This window comes from Orcinus orca, chromosome 11, assembly GCF_937001465.1.
Source record: "Orcinus orca chromosome 11, mOrcOrc1.1, whole genome shotgun sequence".
Taxonomy (NCBI): Eukaryota; Metazoa; Chordata; class Mammalia; order Artiodactyla; family Delphinidae; genus Orcinus; species Orcinus orca.
In genome coordinates this window covers 38,869,529-38,888,971 of record NC_064569.1, presented here as the reverse complement: position 1 = coordinate 38,888,971, position 19,443 = coordinate 38,869,529, and the positions used below count along the sequence as shown (strand labels likewise).

General features: G+C 45.4%; 3 protein-coding genes across 3 annotated transcripts in view; 2 read left to right on the top strand and 1 right to left on the bottom strand.

Moving 5' to 3' along the window:
* Positions 1–3,784: 3,784 nt before the first annotated feature.
* On the bottom strand, positions 3,785–6,122 carry CCDC184 (coiled-coil domain containing 184). The gene is made up of 2 exons (XM_049695073.1): positions 5,882–6,122; positions 3,785–5,705 (listed from the first exon to the last, which is right to left on the bottom strand). The coding sequence occupies exon 2, from the start codon at positions 5,606–5,608 to the stop codon at positions 5,021–5,023; it is 588 nt and encodes a 195-aa protein (XP_049551030.1). The 5' UTR covers positions 5,609–5,705; positions 5,882–6,122; the 3' UTR covers positions 3,785–5,020.
* Positions 6,123–8,524: 2,402 nt separating this feature from the next.
* The window catches only part of ASB8 (ankyrin repeat and SOCS box containing 8), a 35,663-nt gene continuing 24,744 nt past the window's right edge, over positions 8,525–19,443 (top strand). The window contains exon 1 of the mRNA XM_049695072.1: positions 8,525–8,607. The gene's annotated coding sequence lies outside the window, so the exon portion shown is untranslated. The remainder of the gene's footprint in view (positions 8,608–19,443) is intronic.
* Positions 12,347–15,198, top strand: LOC101275093 (optineurin). The gene has a single exon (XM_004274398.4). It carries the CDS (start codon positions 12,670–12,672, stop codon positions 14,368–14,370), a length of 1,701 nt encoding a protein of 566 aa, XP_004274446.1. The 5' UTR covers positions 12,347–12,669; the 3' UTR covers positions 14,371–15,198.

Below are 19,443 nucleotides of genomic sequence, written 5' to 3'. Positions count from 1 at the left end.
AGATTAAAAGAGCTGATATACACTTGGGAATCGTTTCTAGCTGACTGGATGATATAGGCTTCCAACTGATGGTATGATGGCTAAAAAATATACCTGGGAAATGAAATGTATGGGTTTTAAAGTATGCCAGGGCCTTACTGGGGGGAGCTTGGCTACTGCCACTGTATTTTATGCTTAATTTGAGAAGTAATGGGACATGATGCAGATTTCTGAGCAGAATGAATGTTCAGAGCTGTGGTTTAGGAAAATCAATCTTCAGGATTATAGGTGAGTGAGAGGCCAGGGGAGACCATTTAGGAGTTCATTGCAGTTAGTTTTTATATCCTTCAAATACATTCTATTTATTCGGTTCCCCTTCTGTCCTCGCCACCCATTATTTGGCAGAGCCAGGCCTTTATAAGCATTTGGTGGTGCTTGCTGAATTGAAAACCACAAATTTACCTTGAGGGTCCCTTTGCAATGTCCCTATTACTCACCAGGTGGCACCATTACAGCATTACTTACAGAGCAGACGTCCTTCTATATGCACAGTGCTTCCAAGCAGAAAGGCTGTGTTTCTTTGAGGGAATTCCCCTTCTGGGGACAATCTAGAGGTGTGGGGTTGGGGAGTGGGGTGGAGGGAATGGTAGCTAAAGATTCAAGAATATTCTTTTTGTATTGTACATCAACTATCCCTCAACTTTTAAAAATATTCCTTTTGTACTTCTATATATCATTTCTTATTGTAGCTGAGAATCTTGGCTGAATTTCTGTTCCTAGGCATATAAATGGAGAAAGATGCTTAGGAAAACCTGCCTTTTCAAAGATGCAAGCAGTTTTCTGTCTTTCAAGGAGTATTAGACTCAAATATATCTGGGGAAGAACTGTCCCTTAGTTCTGGGAATACTTCTAGGTGAGCCATTTCATTATACATATCAAGCAAAGACCATATTCTGGTGATACTGAAGCCACAAAAAACTGCATATTTATGTTGTGGGCCAGTTTGCATCTCTTAGAGAAATAACTATTTCTCTAGAACAGATTTTAGTTGTACCATGCTAAAGTTGTAGCTTATTTCTATGAAGTTGTATGTTTTCATTTTGAGATTTAGAGCTAACCCTGAGAGATTTCCCAGTGAGAGATAGGAGTGCCAGAAACAGAAAGAGTTGTGATGACTTACATGCAGCATTGCGCTGGGTTCAGACATAAAGTGCAGCATAAAGCTATGGGGGGAGGGGGTGGGAACCATCACCTCACTGCCACACATCAGCAGTGCTCTGAAAAACTCCCAAGTACTGGAAGACTTGGAAATAATGGTAGACAAGATCCTTAGTGCATTCGAATGGGTAACAGTATAATTTGAATTTGTTGAATAAGTGGTAAGTAATCAGGTTTATGCAAAGATTTCACTTCAGTGTAGGAAATACTCTGGAGGCCCCAGGAGGCAAGGGTGTATCAGTTCAGGCAGGGTCATTTCTTCTTTGTTATTTTTTGAATTTAAAAGTCTCATCTTTTAGTTCAGTGATTCTTACCTTTTTACTTAATTCTTACCTTTTAGAATTAAGTTAAAACAATAGATCTTCTCTCTAGAGAATATACATACACAATTTTGCATTCAATTTCAAGGGGCTATGGCCCCCTGAAATTCATAGTGACCCCATCCATGAGTCCCAGGTTAGAAATCTCACCTGAAACTCACTCATCAAAAGCATTACACAGGAGAAATGCCAGAGGAGAGTGGGGAATCTGGAGAAAGGAGGAGGTGGGAGAGAAACATGTGCTGTATCCCTCTGAAATGCTGATGCAGGTCACTAAAGAAAGCTGAAAAATTGCTTTATCTGGGGAGATTTTTATCTATCTGGACTTGGAAGAGCTGGAGAACTTCTAGGAGCCCTGCTAAAGGACTGATGACCATTTAGGGTGGTAGGCATAGGAAGAGGAACTGAATTGTCATCAAGGGTTAAAAGCCTAAACCAGACATTTCTACAGGTGCTAAAGAGCTAAGCTGCCTTGAGATTCATGTCACTCTCTGCGGAATCTGAGCTACAGGGAACAGGAAAGAGGCACACGAATGGATCTGTGTCAGGGAATATCTGGGGACATCAGCTTCTTCCTCTCAAGAAGCAAGTCCAGAAGACCATCTTCTCTGTGCCATTATTGAATTATCACCCACTAGACTCTGAGAAGGCTCACTAACCAAAACCTGATCTGCGATTACTTGTTCCCACTGAGAAGATGAAAAGTGAGTAAAACCAGCATTTCTTCCTGTTCAGGACTCTTAGACTCTTGATTGGGGAAGTAAGGGATTTCCTTCTCTGAAGATGAAATAATAGAGCAATTAACGGAGTGGTTCCCATCTAGGGTTCTTTAAGTCAAAAGATCTGGATTAAGTCCTGGTTCTGCCAAGTACTAGCTGTATGACCTTGACCAAGCCTTGGGAGTCTGTTTTTGGAACTGTTAAGTGAAAATAATAATAGTGCCTGCTTCATAGGGTTGTTGGGAGATAAAATTGGGCACAGTGTCTGGCACACAGTAAGTGCTCAATAAATGATAGCTGTCATTGTTGTTATTGGTGCAGAATGCTGGAACTGTAACAGGAAACTGTCTTCCAGCCCTCAGGGACACTTCCCCACTAATATACTTTAGCTGCCCTCTCTAGGGCCCTGGCACATATTCCCCAACCACTGCACAACTCAAGGCTTCCTCTGGTCATCCTATGTGTACAGAGCTGACTTTAAGTCCTTTTTGACCCATAACTACATGACATTTATGAAGAAAGTCCATGTCAGCTTGGGAATCTCATCATCCCCTTGACTATCTTGAATGATAAGAGTTTTAGATAGGGAAGGATTATATTAAACAAGAGCTTCTAGAACCTTCCCTGAGTAATTGTATTTTCCCAGAGGAGCCAGTCACCACCACCACTGCCTATCCCAAGAGAACTGTAAGAAAAAACTAACATTTGCACAAGACTTCCCAGGAATCTTAGATATTTTTCTCCTCAACAATTTTTGTCCCCATTTTACACAGGCAGAAACTAAGCCTCAAGCAAGGAAGCAAGTCTCAAGCACTCATTTACTGTTGGAACTGAGATTCAATGCCAGTGCTCTTTCCATCTCTCTGCCACAACCACACAGCAAGAACACACACACATACATAACACACATGCATACATACGCAGATATGCAAGTGCAAGTGCACACACACACACAGAACCCCAGCTCATTCTTCTCCCAAATTTTGTTTGGAGCAGCTTGGAAAATCTCCAGTGCCCAAGGGAGCAGACTAGAGCTGATGTCAATCTAAGCTCCCGGGGGAACACCTTACGGGCATTCTCCACGAGAGGTCTGAGGCAGTTTTTGTGGTTTCCTTTGTGATATGCCACTCTACTGCCAGAGATTCCGGGCAATCCCTCCTGAACAATACCCCTTCCCTAACCCTCCCATGGAACAAGTGTCATGCCTACCGTTCCAGGACTCAGATTTGGAAATCATCTCCCAGGAGCCAGGTGCTTCACTGAAAAGAAGTCTCCTGCACATCTGGAGTTCTAGCTACCAAAAACCCTTGTTAGTTTGGGAGTCTCAACACGTACCGTCTCCAGCTTGAGGTGAAGGTCCAGGTCGGAAATGACCGCAGGTAGAGTTGGCAACGCATGTCCCAATCACAGCAGGGACGGTCAACTCCTTGGAACCAGAGGCAAGAAGAGAGGAGGAAAGGCATGGTCCCTGTAGTTCCCGCTAAACCTGTGTCCATGCAGTGGGTCCAGAAGCCCCACCCTGACATCGCCCTAGTACTAGTCAGCAAGGAGGGGAGATGACGCCGCTTTATTAAGGTTAACACCAAGGAAAGCACTGAGAAGGGATACACGGAGGAGGAGAAAGGGCACACAAAGTCACCACTTGAGGAGGTGGGAAGGAAGCACGTCAGTTAGGAACCTCAGGGCAGCCACATGCTCCATGCCCTGGTTGTGGGGGTGAAAGAGGAGAGGAGAGGGGAAAGCGCCGTGAGAGCCTGGGCCTCACAGACGGGTCTGAAGCCCCCGAACCTAACACCAGAGCCACAAGCCCTGCCCCTCAGGGCTCACACACTACTACACAGGTCGACACACATAACGCACACAAGACATTATGGGGGCAGCACCAAGAGGCAGCGGGCAGGGAAGTGTTGACGGGAAAAGGAAACTGAAGTTAAGCAGGTATAGCCAGGAAAGAGACAGTTTTTGGCTGCGGCCCCCAAGAGCCCCTCAGTGTCCCCTAAATCTGGGCTGTTGCTGAGCATCCCCAAGTCTCTGCCTGTGAACTGGGCTCTTTGTTCACTAAGCCTCAGTGAATGGATAAAGCAATCCCAGATGAAGTCAGTGACAAGGCAGGATCCACTCTGCATGCAAAATCCTAGAGGTTGAGCTATTATGTATGTCTTCATGCACATTGATAGTCAGCTCCTCCCAGCCCAGAGGCCCTTGGAACCCCATTCACCCAGACTCCTAGGGCTGCAGTTCCCTCCTCAAGCTTCTTTTACCAATCAGCAGCCGCAGAGATCTGTGAGGGGGAGAGGCTTCTGCAGAATGCTTAATAGCTTGGATTTCATCAGAAGGGTAAATTTTCTGTTGCCAGAACAGAATACCCCCAACTCCTTAATTTCTAGGTAAATCGTTAGAGATTATTTGCCAGAGTCCTAGATAAGTCCTTTTTCAGAATAGAAAAAGCAGAATTTTATTTACACAATTCAGGGGTTCTCCTGCTGGCTGGAGAGGGGGAAAGGGCAGGGTAGGGGGTTGGATGGGAGTCCAGAGATGGGCGCTTTCTCTCCCGCAACCTCACCTTTCCGCAGTTTGCTACGTCTCGCTTGGTCAGGCAGAAAGAATTCCTGATGCTCCCAAAGTCCTTCACCCTATAAATGCTTCCTCCAGGGAGTCTCTTCCGCCTGACCCGCAAGAGTAGCGGTCGGAGTGAAGCATGCTGCACCGCGCGGTTCAGTCCTCTCGCGTCATGCTCTCGGAAACCCAAAGCCAGCCCGGGAAAGTAGTGCCCCCTCGGAGTCCTCACAGAGAGGCCTCTCCCTCCAGCTGCAGCAGGGTAATGTCGGGCAGGTCGAGGGGCTCCACAAGTGGCCCGTCCCCCGCAAGGAGGCCAGCACAGGGGCTCTCGGGGCGCTCACAGTGACTAGTGGGTGTGGCGGAGCTGGGCATCTCCTTCTCTTCTGAATCGTCGTCCTCCTCGTCCTCAGGATCGCGACCCAGCAAACCGCTGTCCTCGATCCCAAGCGAAGGGGTCTCCGGCTCTTGAGGGGCGCCCGGGAAGCTCCCCTTGCCGCCGACCACGCCCAGGCCACCCTGGCGGGGCGCGGTGGTCATAATCCGGCACATGGAGACGATGGCTCGCTGGTTGGCGCACACGTCGTCCGAGAGCACCTGGATGTGCGAGGCCTGCTCATCCAGAGCCCCCCGCATGGCCCTCACGTCCTCAAACAGGGCCTGCAGCTGGGCCTTCAGGTGCTCCATCAGCTCCTTCATGCCGCCGTTGTACTCCCCGGAGATCACGTCCCCCACGGCCGGCACTGTGGACACCTCCAGAGGTGCCGGCATGTCGCCGCCGTCCTTGGTCATGATCTCCAGCAGACCGTCCTCCATTGAATGGCAGAAGCGGGCGGTGGCGGCTCCGGGTTCGGTCCAGCCCGGCCTCGAGGTGGAGGGAAGGTACGGGGAGGGGGAGAGGTGCCTGGAGGGGCTGGGAAGAGGAGGCTCCCGAGAGGGGCAGGGAGCCGACGTGAGGAGGTGAGTCTCGGGCGGAGGGTGCGGGCGGGATCGGGGAGGCCGGGAAGAGCCTGCGGGACGAGGATCGCGCTACAGTCCCAGGGCCGGCGTCTCTCCGGCTCGCCACGGGGCGAAAGCGCCCTGCCCTACCTGGCCTCCTGAATTGCACCCGTGTCAGCTCCGCCCTCTGGGCGCCAAGAGCGGCAAGTGCCTGCGGGTTGCCTGGGTCACGGAAGCGCTCGCACAGGGGCTCAGGTCGAGGCAGAGGCCAGCAGCGGGTCGAGCTCGGGACTCCCCTCGGCCATTAACGGGCAGCGTCCGCGAGTGTGGTTGGAAGTGACACGGGCGGGTCTCCCAGCCGAGCCGCGGATGCTCCTCTGTTTCCAAGGCGACGCACGGCACTTAAATGACGTGTGTCTCCATGGCAACCAGGAAGTGGAGAAGAAAAGGGAGGATGGTTGGGAAGCTGCAGTGGGGCTCTGGAGTCTGAGCTAGCGGGCGGAGCGGGAGGGGAGGGGACGCTGCAGTGGCCTCAGCTGAGGCTGAAAGAGCGTGTGGCTGCAATGTTTAATAGGGAAGCATGAGAGAGCAGTTTGCTGCATAAATCCCCAGGTCGGGGAGACATCGTCCCTCCCCTAGCCTGGGTGGTAGACAGCGAGCGCGACTGCCTTGGAAGGATTTTCACCCACCCTAAATCCTTTCCCTGAGGATGACGTTAGAGCCGCGTCCTACTTCTCTGTCCTGCAGCAGGGAAGCAGAGCGGGTAGCGAGGCCGACCCTATTACCCAGACTAGAGCTGGTGCGCGACGGCGACCTGGAGCCGGCCCCGCCCGGCCTTAGAGGTGCAGAGGCGCAGGAGGGCAGTACGGAGGTTTCCGCCACTCCCTTCTGCTTCTGCAGTAAATCAGCCCTCGCTGTAGATAAGATAGTACAGGAGCCGAGAAAAGATGGGATTCCCTCCCATATGAGACCCAACCGCTTCTACTCAGGGCACTGGGGGTTCTTCCAGCACGGTGAGGCAAAGCGCTTCAGTTTTGAGAAAGAAAGCTCCGTAAGAACAGAGATTTTTGTCTCCTCCGTGTCCTCCAGCACGGAATCCCCAGCACCCAAAATAGAACCTGGCGCGTAGTAAGTAAATGCTCAGTACGTTTGTTGAATGAATAATTTAACAAGAACCACTGCGTCCCATTCCCTCATCCATTACTCTCCAGCTCACAGTTAGTGGATTTTAGGAGACCTGAATTCAGTTTTGTTTCTTCCATTTATTAGTTCAGAATAAATCATTTTCCTGATCTGTTAGGGGATTGGACTGGGCAATATTGGGTAATATTATTTCTAACTCTGAATAACACTGCATGAGCTCACAGTTGAAAGGGCGAACTGTCGAAAATGTGTGGAAGGGATGGGGAGGAAGGATTATGTAAGGGTAATTCCCCCTCAGCAGGCCCATCACCCATGTACAGACATACATGGGGTGTCTCAACCTTTGTGACAATGCCTTTCCCTTTTTGAGGAGCGGAGTGGGAAAGGAGGAGGAGGAAGAAAAGTTGAATTAAATACATTTACAGATGACTTCAGATTGCAAAGCAAGCAATACCTAGGCAGCAGCATATTAACTAATAATGACCTTAGTAAATTGGAGAAGCCAAGTGTTCAGAAACCAAAAATGAAGTTCACAAGAAGAAGTAAATCTGGGGAAGAGAAAAGCTGTATCATTTCAAGATGGGGAAGAGCTAGGTATGGGTGAGTGTTTCGTATACTAGTGGTTCAGGGATAGCAAATGTGTTACCTTGAGGTTTCCCTGCTTGCATACTCTAGTGGTGAGGAGTGGGGCTGGCCCAGAGAAACTTTTCTGGCACTAAAAAACTCTTTGGCTTATTCCTTGTCTTACTGCTATTAAAATAGAAACAAGTGGGGAAATATCCTAAACAGCAAAATGTTTAATCAGAGGCAGTGTTGATATAATAAAGTATTATGCAGCCATTAGAAATTTGATTTCCCAAAACAAATATATGGAGAAAGTTTTAAAACCTATTTTTTCTATTTTTCATTTTTCTATGTATTTTCTATGATTCAATCCCATTTGCTTGCTCATTCCATCCTTCCTCCGTTCCACAGACTTGTGACTCTCACCTCAGTTATCACTCCCACCTTCACCATGTGTCCCACAGGTTATTCCTAAAGCTCAGGAGAAGACAGAAATGCTTTTCCTTGGTTTCCCTAAGCACAGCCAAAGTGCGCTGATATTCACGAAAAGACTTTACCAAAAAGGAGCTGTAGGAAAACTAGAAACAGACAAGACACACCAAAAACAGCTGAGCTTACACAGTATAAGTTTATAGCAAGCATAGTCTCAGGGCTTATGGATTCAACCCTGCTGTTCGTCTTTCCCTGGAGACTTTTTGCTATAGTCAGAAAAGACTGGCATGATTTTCAGATTTTTTGCCTGGGTCTGTTACTTCACGTCTCTTGACCAGCACTTCACAAGGATGATTTCACCTTGCCAGCTCCCTCACTCTTCAGATAGGCCCCTGCCTTCTACCTACAAGAACTGACCCTGTCCCCAGCACAGGGCCTCCCATCTTAGCCTTAACCTTACATTAAACATAGCCCCTATACAGTAGGAGCTGCTTTATGCCGTCATACAAGGCCCTTTGCCACTGTTGTTGCGGATACCATTATGTCAAGGCTTTCAGCATAGATTACATTATGCTCCCCAGAGATGCTGGCATAAGGTCTGCTGAGAGTACAGGGGATCTGAGCCTAGAGGGAGGGGAAATTATTGGAGAAGCACGAAAGAATATGGGAAACAGTGCAGAGATCAAGGGGTGTGGCTGATCCAGTCAAGTTCCAAGTCAGGCATTGGAGAGCCAAGGGTAGGTGGGATCTGGGGGTGTGGACTAGTAGCAAGACTTGAAAATACAAGGAGACAATTGGCGCCTCAGATTCAGAACCAGATAATTTTAGGAATTCTGTGTGAAATTGAGACAAGGGGAAATAGGAGAGGTCTAGTCTCAGAAAAGTAAGGGGGACAGATGCAGAGAGTGCAGCAGAGCCTCAGTCAGCTGTTTGGGTTACAATGCTGGGCCCTCTGGAAGCCAGGGCCCTGGGGTTTGTTAATTGGGTCCATCCCCAAACTGAATGGATAGGTACTCTGGCCATATCACTAGAGTGTTTGGACACAGCAAGAAAAAATAAGCCCTATGCACTCCTCTTCTGCTTTCTGCCTTTATCTTTTCCTCTGGGAATCACCTTAGCTGTTCTATTCCTGCATCCCAATCTCATCAGCTCATGGGGGGAAGAGACTCATGCTGCATAGATAAAGGTCTCCATCAGGTACACCTAGTTCCAAACTTCAAATTGTCACTAAAATTGTGATTCTTAATAGTCTCTGCCGTTTTCCTCTGTCTCGTGTCTAGTTTATCTCCAGTGTCTATTTTATATAGCTGGTGTACTTTTTGCACTATAAATCCAGCAATTGTAATTAAGATGCTCGCTTGACTCAGATCTAGAATGATGGTCAAAATCAAGGAACAGCTGACTGCTGCACCACAGGTCTGCAATCCCAGACAGTACTCCCCAAATGTAAATGTTATGAAGCTGAGCTGCCTTGTGGCCCATCTCAGCATGATATCACATTCAAAAGAAACACATCTAATAACAAAAAAGAACTGAAAAGCAATTGAGATTTTTATTATGTCTCTGGAAAAACTCTAAAGGGGTTTACATTCTTGGCACAGAGCAAAGCATCTTAAACTTCTCTTCCCCCCTTCTCTATTCATCTCGCTCATGTGAGCATAGCTGTTGCTGCCCTTCTCTCTCCCCTCTCCCCCAACACCCCCAAACTTTCTCTCAAGGCTGGCCCTTGCTTCTTCACTCCCCCACCCCCTTTACTTCTTTTTTTTTTTTTTGCGGTACGCGGGCCTCTCACTGTTGTGGCCTCTCCCGTTGCGGAGCACAGGCTCCGGACGCGCAGGCTCAGCGGCCATGGCTCACGGGCCTAGCCGCTCCACGGATCTTCCCGGACCGGGGCACGAACCCGTGTCCCCTGCATCGGCAGGCGGACTCTCAACCACTGCGCCACCAAGGAAGCCCCCTCTTTACTTCTTGAGTGTATTCCTTTTCTCTTCTGCAAGAAGAAACTCCTTGTCCTTGTTTCAGCTCCTTTGATTCTGTCCCTCAGTTCCCTGATCTGCACAGGTACCAGGAGCCCCAGCTGTCAGTGACAGGGGTCTCCTTCCAAGAGGAGGTCTCCTCAAGGAGGAGGAGACAGGGGTCTCCTCTCAAGGCTGAGAGGCTGAGAATAATCACATTATTGTGGATTTTGTCTGTCACATAGACTAAATTTTCTCACCATGAGTGGGTGGGTGGCCTGGTGTTACAGCCAACCTGCTTTGTTCATCTCCACACTTGTACAGAGAAATGAACGTGGTCATTTGCAAAGATCAGAAATCCATATGAGTCTCTGACTGGAGAGGGGGTCCAACTGTTCACACACTCAGGAGTCTCTACTGTCACAGATATGGTCATGAGGTGACACACACACACACACACACACACACACACACACACACACACACACCTCACTTAAGCCCAGAGCTGGGCTTTCAGTTGCTTGCTTTGTGCCTTCAACCTAATTTTAGGAATCCTAAAGGCCACCCCTCCCCATTTCTTTTTCACTCGTATTAACTTTACTCAGAGCAAGAATACCAGGGGACCTTCCGAGTTCTCATGCAGTCTGCACTTCCACTGAAAATAACCTGTCATTTCAATTAAACCTGCTTTACTTGTTTCTACACTACTTCCCCTTTCTTCATTGCCCACTGCAACAGCTTTTCTTGTATCAACACTTGCAAAGGTTTTTCCCCTTTCAGTGCATGTGTAGTCATTTATCCTGTACCACTCTGGACTAGTTCCAGTCCAAGTGTCGCTGGGCAGTTGGCCATAGACACAGACATTCCAAGCTCTGGAGCCACCCATGACCTCTGGTGCAGGGCCTGGGGCACCCTCCCCATGCATCTTCTCCATCTATTTTTCTGCGGCCAGAAAGTTGCCAATAGCTCAGGGCCTGGTTTGTCCACAAGTGAGGATCTTCATCAGGCATGGATAATGCTGCACCACCTGAGAACACCCACAATTTCTGGTGCCATGGGGCGATTTTGCTTGGCAAATTGCCTCTCCCAGAGTATCAGTCAAATTTGGAGGAAATTATGTCCAAGTATCTGGGCAGGGTATGGACTGTGGTATGTCTGCCTCAGACTTCTCTTCCATTTAAAAGAATTTTTAGAAATTTAGTTCCTTAATACTGACTTATGCAAATTTCTAGGCCCCTTCTCACCTGTCATATCTTAAGGAAGTCTGTGGACAATGTATAAAAATTTTTCAGGTCTCACTCTTACTAATGCCTCTACTTATGCTCTCTCCACACTTCGCAAAGGCCCTAAAAATACTATCAAAAGTGGTTCCTACCACTTCCCTTTTGCTATGAGGTGGTATTCCAAGGGCCAACAAGGCACTGTCAGCTGCAGTAGTAGAGCAACCACTGTGGGGGTGCACTATGGTTCTACTCAACACAACTACACTAGTATTCATGATTATGTCATGAACAGGGTCCCCCAAAAGTAATCCACATCTTCAAAGGACTGCAAAGGTGCTGCATCTTAGGCAGAAGTGAGGAGGAGGGCCCTTTCTCCAACTTTTTCACCAAGACCCTGAAGCCCCTGTTTTAAGAAGTCTTACATGAAAGGAGCTCCATCTTCTGTGGTCAACTACACGTTCACAGTTTATAGACACAATGCCTGCTTTCTTTGTTTTACGGCACTAGGATCCCCTTTGCTCTGGAATGCTCTAGTCCCTCTACTTTGCTTTATACATCTCCACAGCCATTAACATCTGTGATACTGTATTTTTACTTGTTTGTTTATTCAGTTATGTATTTATTTATTGTCTTTCACCTCCAACTAGGTGTAAGATCCATTAGGACAGAGGTTTGGTTTTGTTCACTGCAATATCTCCAGCGCTAGAATAATGCCTGGCACCTGGGAGATGCTCAATAAATACATGTTGAATAGATGAATGAATGAAGCCTGAATCCATATCTAGAAAAAGAAACATCTCCCTTAAGGACACATAGCCTGCAGAGCTCCAAGTCTGCCTTATCTTAGAGAGCAGGTTATCTTTGGTTTTAGCTGTCTACTTTGATTATCTGTGGCTTATGTTCACACAGTTAAATGGCCCTTTTACTGACTTTCCTTGTACAAAGGAATACTTACTGTAAGACACATGGAAGTCCCCACCTCCTGCAAGATAACAAAGTGCTTGTAGCTTTGAAATTAAGAGTTATCACCTAGCCATCCACTGGAACCCCCAGCAGCATATTCCACCACTATCCCCATCAAAGTGTCAAAGAATGGGGCCAAGTTTTAGTCCATCTTCAAGGTCAGAGGACTGCATGCTGTCCTCTCCCCTCAAATGTTTAAGAATGGGCTGATGCCAAGCCTGTATCCCCATCCTGTATGTCACAGAGAAGAACTCCTGATTTATACTCTTCTTCTACTGGAGACAGGCTCAGAAAAAGTACCCTGCTACTGGTTATAAGATTGGTAGCTGAACTGTCAGCTGAGCAGCGCTGGGTGGGGTCGCGAGGCCGCGCGTCCGCCAGAGGCTCCCCAGTCCCCGCCGCCGCCGCCCCCGGCCGGTCCCCTGGTCGGCGTCTGCATCCGGGTCCAGAGCCCTCTCCCAGCGGTAACGATGCCGAGGAGGCAGTGACCCCGAGGGAGGCCAGAACCCGGGCGGCGGAATTGCCATCCTCATTAAAGAATTCCATGAGGATGCCTTTCCTGTGCCAGCTGCTCTAGAGGAATCACACAGGCCACAGTGCTGGGGGCCGGCTGTCCCCTCAGCAGCACTCTCTCTGATTTCCTACAGGAACTGCTGCCATGTCCCACCAACCAGTTAGCTGCCTGACTGAAAAGGGGGACAGCCCCAACGAAACCACAGGAAATGGACCCCCCAGTCTGGCTCACCCGAACCTGGACACGTTCACCCCGCATGAGCTGCTGCAGCAGATGAGAGAGCTTCTAATTGAGAACCATCAGCTGAAAGAAGCCATGAAGCTGAACAATCAAGCTATGAAAGGGCGATTTGAGGAGCTTTCAGCCTGGACAGAAAAGCAGAAGGAAGAACGCCTTTTTTTTGAGACCCAGAGCAAAGAAGCCAAAGAGCGCCTAACGGCACTGAGTCTTGAAAATGAAAAACTGAAGCAGGACCTCGGAAAACTAAAAGGGAAAACTGAAAGGTCATTCGAGGTCCCCAAGGCAGAAGCAGAACAGGAAGTGGAACAGCTGAAGACCCAGGTGGCACGCCTTCAAGCTGAAAAGGTCGATCTGCTGGGCATCGTGTCTGAATTACAACTCAAGCTGAACTCAGGTGGCCCCTCCGAAGACTCCTTTGTTGAAATCAGGATGGCTGAGGGAGAAGCAGATGTGGCAACGAAAGAAATCAAGCCAAGTCCTGGGCCCACAAGAACTGATTCCATTGACACGAGCAAATCTGCAGAAGGTGCCAGGAATTATTTGGAATTTGAGGAATTAACTGTGAGCCAGCTCCTGCTTTGTCTAAGGGAAGGAAACCAGAAGGTGGAGAGACTTGAACTTGCCCTCAAGGAAGCCAAAGAAAGAATTTCTGATCTTGAAAAGAAAGCGAAGGATCATTGTGAGATTGAGACCCAGACAGAGGGGCACACAGAACAAGAGAAAGAAGAGGAGAAAGGCACGGAAACTGTTGGAAGTGAAGTGGAAACGTTGAACCTTCAGGTGACAACCCTGTTTAAGGAGCTTCAGGAGGCTCACACGAAATTCAGTGAGGCTGACCTGATGAAGAAGAGACTTCAGGAAAAATGTCAGGCCCTTGAAAGGAAAAATTCTCCAACCCCATCAGAGCTGAATGAAAAGCAAGAGCTTGTTTATAATAACAGAAAGTTAGAGCTCCAAGTAGAAAGCATGCGATCAGAAATCAAAATGGAGCAAGCAAAAACAGAAGATGAAAAGTCCAAATTAGCCACTCTACAGTTGACACACAACAGGCTTCTTCAAGAATACAATAATGCACTGAAAACAACTGAGGAACTAAAAAGAAGAGAGTCGGAAAAAGTGGATAAGGTGGTGCTGCAGGAACTGAGTGGAAAGCTGGAACTGGCAGAGAAGGCCCTGGCTTCCAAGCAGCTCCAAATGGATGAGATGAAGCAGACCATCGCCAAGCAGGAGAAGGACCTGGAAACCATGGCTGTTCTCAGGGCTCAGATGGAGGTTTATTGTTCTGACTTTCACGCAGAAAGAGCAGCAAGAGAGAAGATTCATGAAGAAAAGGAGCAAATGGCATTGCAGCTGGCAATTCTGCTGAAAGAGAATAATGCTTTTGAAGATGAAGGCAGGCAGTCCCTGATGGAAATGCAGAGCCGTCATGGGGCGAGAGCAAGTGACGCTGACCAGAAGGCTTATCTCGTTCAAAGAGGAGCTGAGGATAGAAACTGGATGCAGCAGGAACAACAGAATATTCCAATTCATTCTTGCCCCAAATGTGGAGAAGTGCTGCCCGACATAGATACACTACTGATTCATGTTACAGACTGCATCATTTAAGTGTTGACCTTTCACCTCCCCCAAACTGTTGGTAAATGTCAGATTTTTTCCTCCAGGAGTTGTACTTTTGTGTCATTTGTTTCACTCAAATATTTTGGCTCATTATTTTAGGAGAAAGAAAACCATTATGTTCTAAAAAGGACATTTTTTGGTGCATTCCCACAAACTCGCAAAATAGAATCCTTAACGTACCACTCTTCTGATAAGAGGTTTGTTTTTTTTTAATATTGTTGATGTGAGCACTGAACTGTCCATGCGGGTTATGAGTGTGTGACATCGTGGATAGAGTAAATGTGGTAATAAGATGGAAGAAGCCTCACTGATTAAGAACTTTCTAAGGAGGCAGGAAAAATGAAGTGGTCACAGATTTAATCAAGAAAAGTGTCTTTGAAGTATTTTTAAATAAATTACATTGTTATTTTTCTTTATTCATTTAAGATAGATCTATCTGGGGTTGTGTATGTGTGTATATCTTACAGTTTTATTTCAGCCACAGCCCCAAAATTATGATGTGGCTCTTTTCAGATGAGCCCTGTGACCTTTTACTTGATCCTCAGGACAAGTGAAAAAATACTGACCTACGTGAAGCGGATATATTAGGTTCACTGGATGTCACGTAATCATCCACAGTGTAAAGTTTTCTTTTTCTTTTGTTGTGCTGCAGGTATATGTTTATCAACTATACAGTAAATAGTGTATTAATTTCTAAAAAGAATAGCTATCTATTAATTTTCTTCCTGGATCAGGCTCTATATTCATAATCACAAAAATAGTTATTGCAAAAAAAAATAGTTATTGCAAAATAAAATTTTGCTTATGAATCTTTCACATTGTTCATATATGACTAGCTCATTTCATAGGATGTGTTTTCTGTATTCAGCTTCATATAAGCTTAATACTTATTCAGAACCATTTTGTTAATTCCGTGAATATGAGCAAATCCCTTTACTAGATACCAGTAAGTGGTGTTTGAATTAGAAACTGTTCTTTCTAAGGAGGTGAAAAGATAGGGATTTGCCATATTTTGTAAACCTACAGTTTACCAGCCATAAAAGTTACCAATGTCCTTATGTATCTATATCCTAAAATATTTAAGAGAAAAATTTAAAATCTCCTCTGTTTGACTTTGTCATAAGAATCTCTCCTACACAAACTTGACTTGTGTGTGCCTATGTGTGTAGGTATATATATATTTTAAAACAGGAATCAAAACAGTTAATTACAGCTTCATGCCAGGAGAACACGCTGCACAAATTCAACAGTAATTTAGATCCCCCCCTCACCCCAGGGGGTTTGTTAAAGACATTTCTAAAATAACTATGAAATTTTTACTTTTAATTTCTTGTTTATAGTTCTAGTTTAAATTCTTTTCCCTTACTGTCTTATATTGGAGAAGATAGATTTCTACAGTATCCTAAATAAAAAAGCAAACCAAATGGTTCTACACTTAAGATATTGGGAATATCCTTTTACTTTGTTCAAGTAAAAATATTAACCTGATCCCAATGTGAAATAACAGTGTGAATGTGCTGATTAAGCCTGTTATCAAATTGTTTCCTTGCTAATTAGATGGATTGTAAATGAAGGCAAGTTCATATGGTCAATTTAAATTGAGGCTATTGTTTTGGGGGAATCAAACAGTTTGGTAAACAACTTGTAAAGTCTGTGCATGTCTTATCCAGTTAATTTAGTCTTCAAGGCCTTGTTCCATGTTACCAGTTAACTACACCTCATCAGAATTTAGGCCCCTCTTCTAGGCCCAGCCATGCTGTATTCTTGTGTGGCTAATGGGAACAACAGAAAGATGGCAAATGTGAAGAAATATGAGGGAGCAAAAGAAACTTTGACAGCTAATAATTTTACACAATTAAGTCTTTAAATATTATGTTAAAAATAATTTTGGTCTGGCATGTAAGGAGCTTGGACGTCATCACTCCTATCCTTATAATAAGAAAAACGCCGAACAAACTTAAAAAAAAAAAAAAAAAAGATTGGTAGCTGGGCTTCCCTGGTGGCGCAGTGGTTGAGAGTCCGCCTGCCGATGCAGAGGACAAGGGTTCGTGCCCCAGTCCGGGAGGATCCCACATGCCGCGGAGCGGCTGGGCCCGTGAGCCATGGCCGCTGAGCCTGCGCGTCCGGAGCCTGTGCTCTGCAATGGGAGAGGCTACAACAGTGAGAGGCCCGCTTACCGCAAAAAAAAAAAAAAAAATTGGTAGCTAACTGAGAAGGGATATTATGAAGAGAAAGGTTACTGTGCTGTAAAGCTAGGGTTTCTCTTCCCTTTGAGTTCTTGAGCTGATAGGCTAGTAATTTAGTGTAATGTTAGCCCAGGGTACTTTATACTATAATAAAATTGAGGCCTTTTTGTCCTCTGCTTATTTATGCCTTCCCTACTTCTGTTCTATGAGCAAACCAAAACAAACAAACAAAAACTCTCCACATTGATCAAATGTAGAACAAAGGAGATATAAAGATCAGTTTTTCCAGGATAGTAAAATCAAATTAAAAACTAAACATCAAACCTGGATCAGAAAAACAGTATTCCAGGAATTGAGGTTAGTTTTAAACAACCTTTGTAGGACAATTTCAATAAGAACTTGCTATTCTCAGCAGTGTTATCTGGTTCTCCAAGAAGCAGAGGGCAATTTCACTGGTAATTGCCTAGATAAAATGCATTAAACTGGGACTCAGTTCCCCTCAGAGGGTGATCCTGAGTCACATACCCAATCTCCTATTCATCCTAGCTCATCCGTCACCATATCACACACCCTTCCAGTTACTTCATGTATTATTAAAAATCAATTCCCTCTTACCAAGGACATTAGTGGCTTTTGCTGCTCAGCAGAACAATGAGTACCATCCAAGACACTTGCAGGTGTGAAAGACAATAAACTGCTCACAATTTTACATTACTAGAACATTGAAATCACTGGTGTTTCAACTGTAATGAGATCTCTGGGACATAAGGCCTCTCTGCTTCATACTTGTGAATTTTTATTAGTGTTTCGGGGATATTCTTTTCATAATAAAGAATGATTAAGGAGACAGGTTCAATGCAGATGGAGATGGAGCATGGAGATGATACCAGGGCTATAACTTGAGTCTAAAGTCTAAGGGAAGAAAGGAAATAATCAGCAGAGGTGAGAGAGAAGGAAAAGCTAGGAGATTCTCCATAAATTTTAAACTCTGAAACAAACCAGCACAGAGGATAGAGGGCAGCATCATACCCTGATTCCACTATGAGGACAAGAGGCAGGATGAAGCATTTAAGTAAGATTTCTTAAAGGACTTCTTGAGAGTGCTGGATCCCTGAGAGGAAGGAGCTTGCCTTTCCTTTCCAGGAGGACTTGAAAACTGCGAGAGTCTTACTTGTCTGAGTTTAACTTGGAAGGAAATAGATTTATTTACCCTTGAGACCAGCTCGGTGATATTTTGGCACCCCATTGCCCGCATTTGAAGCACAGACCTAAAGCTGAAAGAGTCCTGAAGCAATTGTGTATTTTTCAAAATAGGAAGATTTACAGTAATCTCTGGTCCCATAGACCCTTCTCTAATCCATTCCCTCCTCCCTTTTCTATAGGCAATGCCATCTTTCAGGCCCTGGTTACCTCATGCCTGGAGGATTGGGACAGTTCCACTTTCAGCCTTTCCTCTGCCCCTCCCCTCTCTCCTCCCTGTAAATCCCTCTCCTCACAGCATTTAGAAGAATCTATTTAAAATTCACATTTGAGCCTTCTCACAACCCAGCTTAAAATATTCCAAAGGTTTCCCATAGCTTCCAGCTTCACTTTTTCCCACCGCTTTCTGCCTCACTGTTTGCCTTCTAGATGCACATACACCCAGCCTCCTCACCTTTATTCATGCTGTTTTCTAAGTTTTCTCACCTTTTCCTCCCTTTCCTTTTCTTCTTTAAAAATATATTTATTTATAAAAGTTTCAATAACTACATAACAAAATAAATATGAATAATGCTTCTTTTCTTTTTTAAATTTTATTTTATTTATTTTTTTATACAGCAGGTGCTTATTAGTCACCAATTTTATACACATCAGTGTATACATGTCAATCCCAATCGCCCAGTTCACCACACCACCACCACCACCACCACCCCGCAGCTTTCCCCCCTTGGTGTCCATATGTTTGTTCTCTACATCTGTGTCTCAATTTCTGCCCTGCAAACCGGTTCATCTGTACCATTTTTCTCGGTTCCACATATATGCATTAATATACGATATTTGTTTTTCTCTTTCTGACTTAACTTCACTCTGTATGACAGTCTCTAGATCCATCCACGTCTCAACAAATGACCCAATTTCATTCCTTTTTATGGCTGAGTAATATTCCATTGTATATATGTACCACATCTTCTTTATCCATTCCTCTGTCAATGGGCATTTAGGTTGCTTCCATCACCTGGCTATTGTAAACAGTGCTGCAATGAACATTGGGGTGCATGTGTCTTTTTGAATCATGGTTTTCTCTGGGTATATGCCCAGTAGTGGGATTGCTGGGTCATATGGTAATTCAATTTTTAGTTTTTTAAGGTACCTCCATACTGTTCTCCATAGTGACTGTATCAATTTACATTCCCACCAACTATGCAAGAGGGTTCCCTTTTCTCCACACCCTCTCCAGCATTTGTTGTTTGTAGATTTTCTGGTGATGCCCATTCTAACTGGTGTGAGGTGATACCTCATTGTAGTTTTGATTTGCATTCCTCTAATAATTAGTGATGTTGAGCAGCGTTTCATGTGCTTCTTGGCCATCTATATGTCTTCTTTGGAGAAATGTCTATTTAGGTCTTCTGCCCATTTTTTGATTGGGTTGTTTATTTTTTTTAATATTGAGCTGCATGAGCTGTTTATATATTTTGGGGATTAATCCTTTGTCCGTTGATTCGTTTGCAGATATTTTCTCCCATCTGAGGGTTGTCTTTTCATCTTGTTTATGGTTTCCTTTGCTGTGCAAAAGCTTTTAAGTTTCAGTAGGTCCCATTTGGTTTTTTTTGTTTTTATTTTCATTACTCTAGGAGGTGGATCAAAAAAGATCTTGCTGTGATTTATGTCAAAGAGT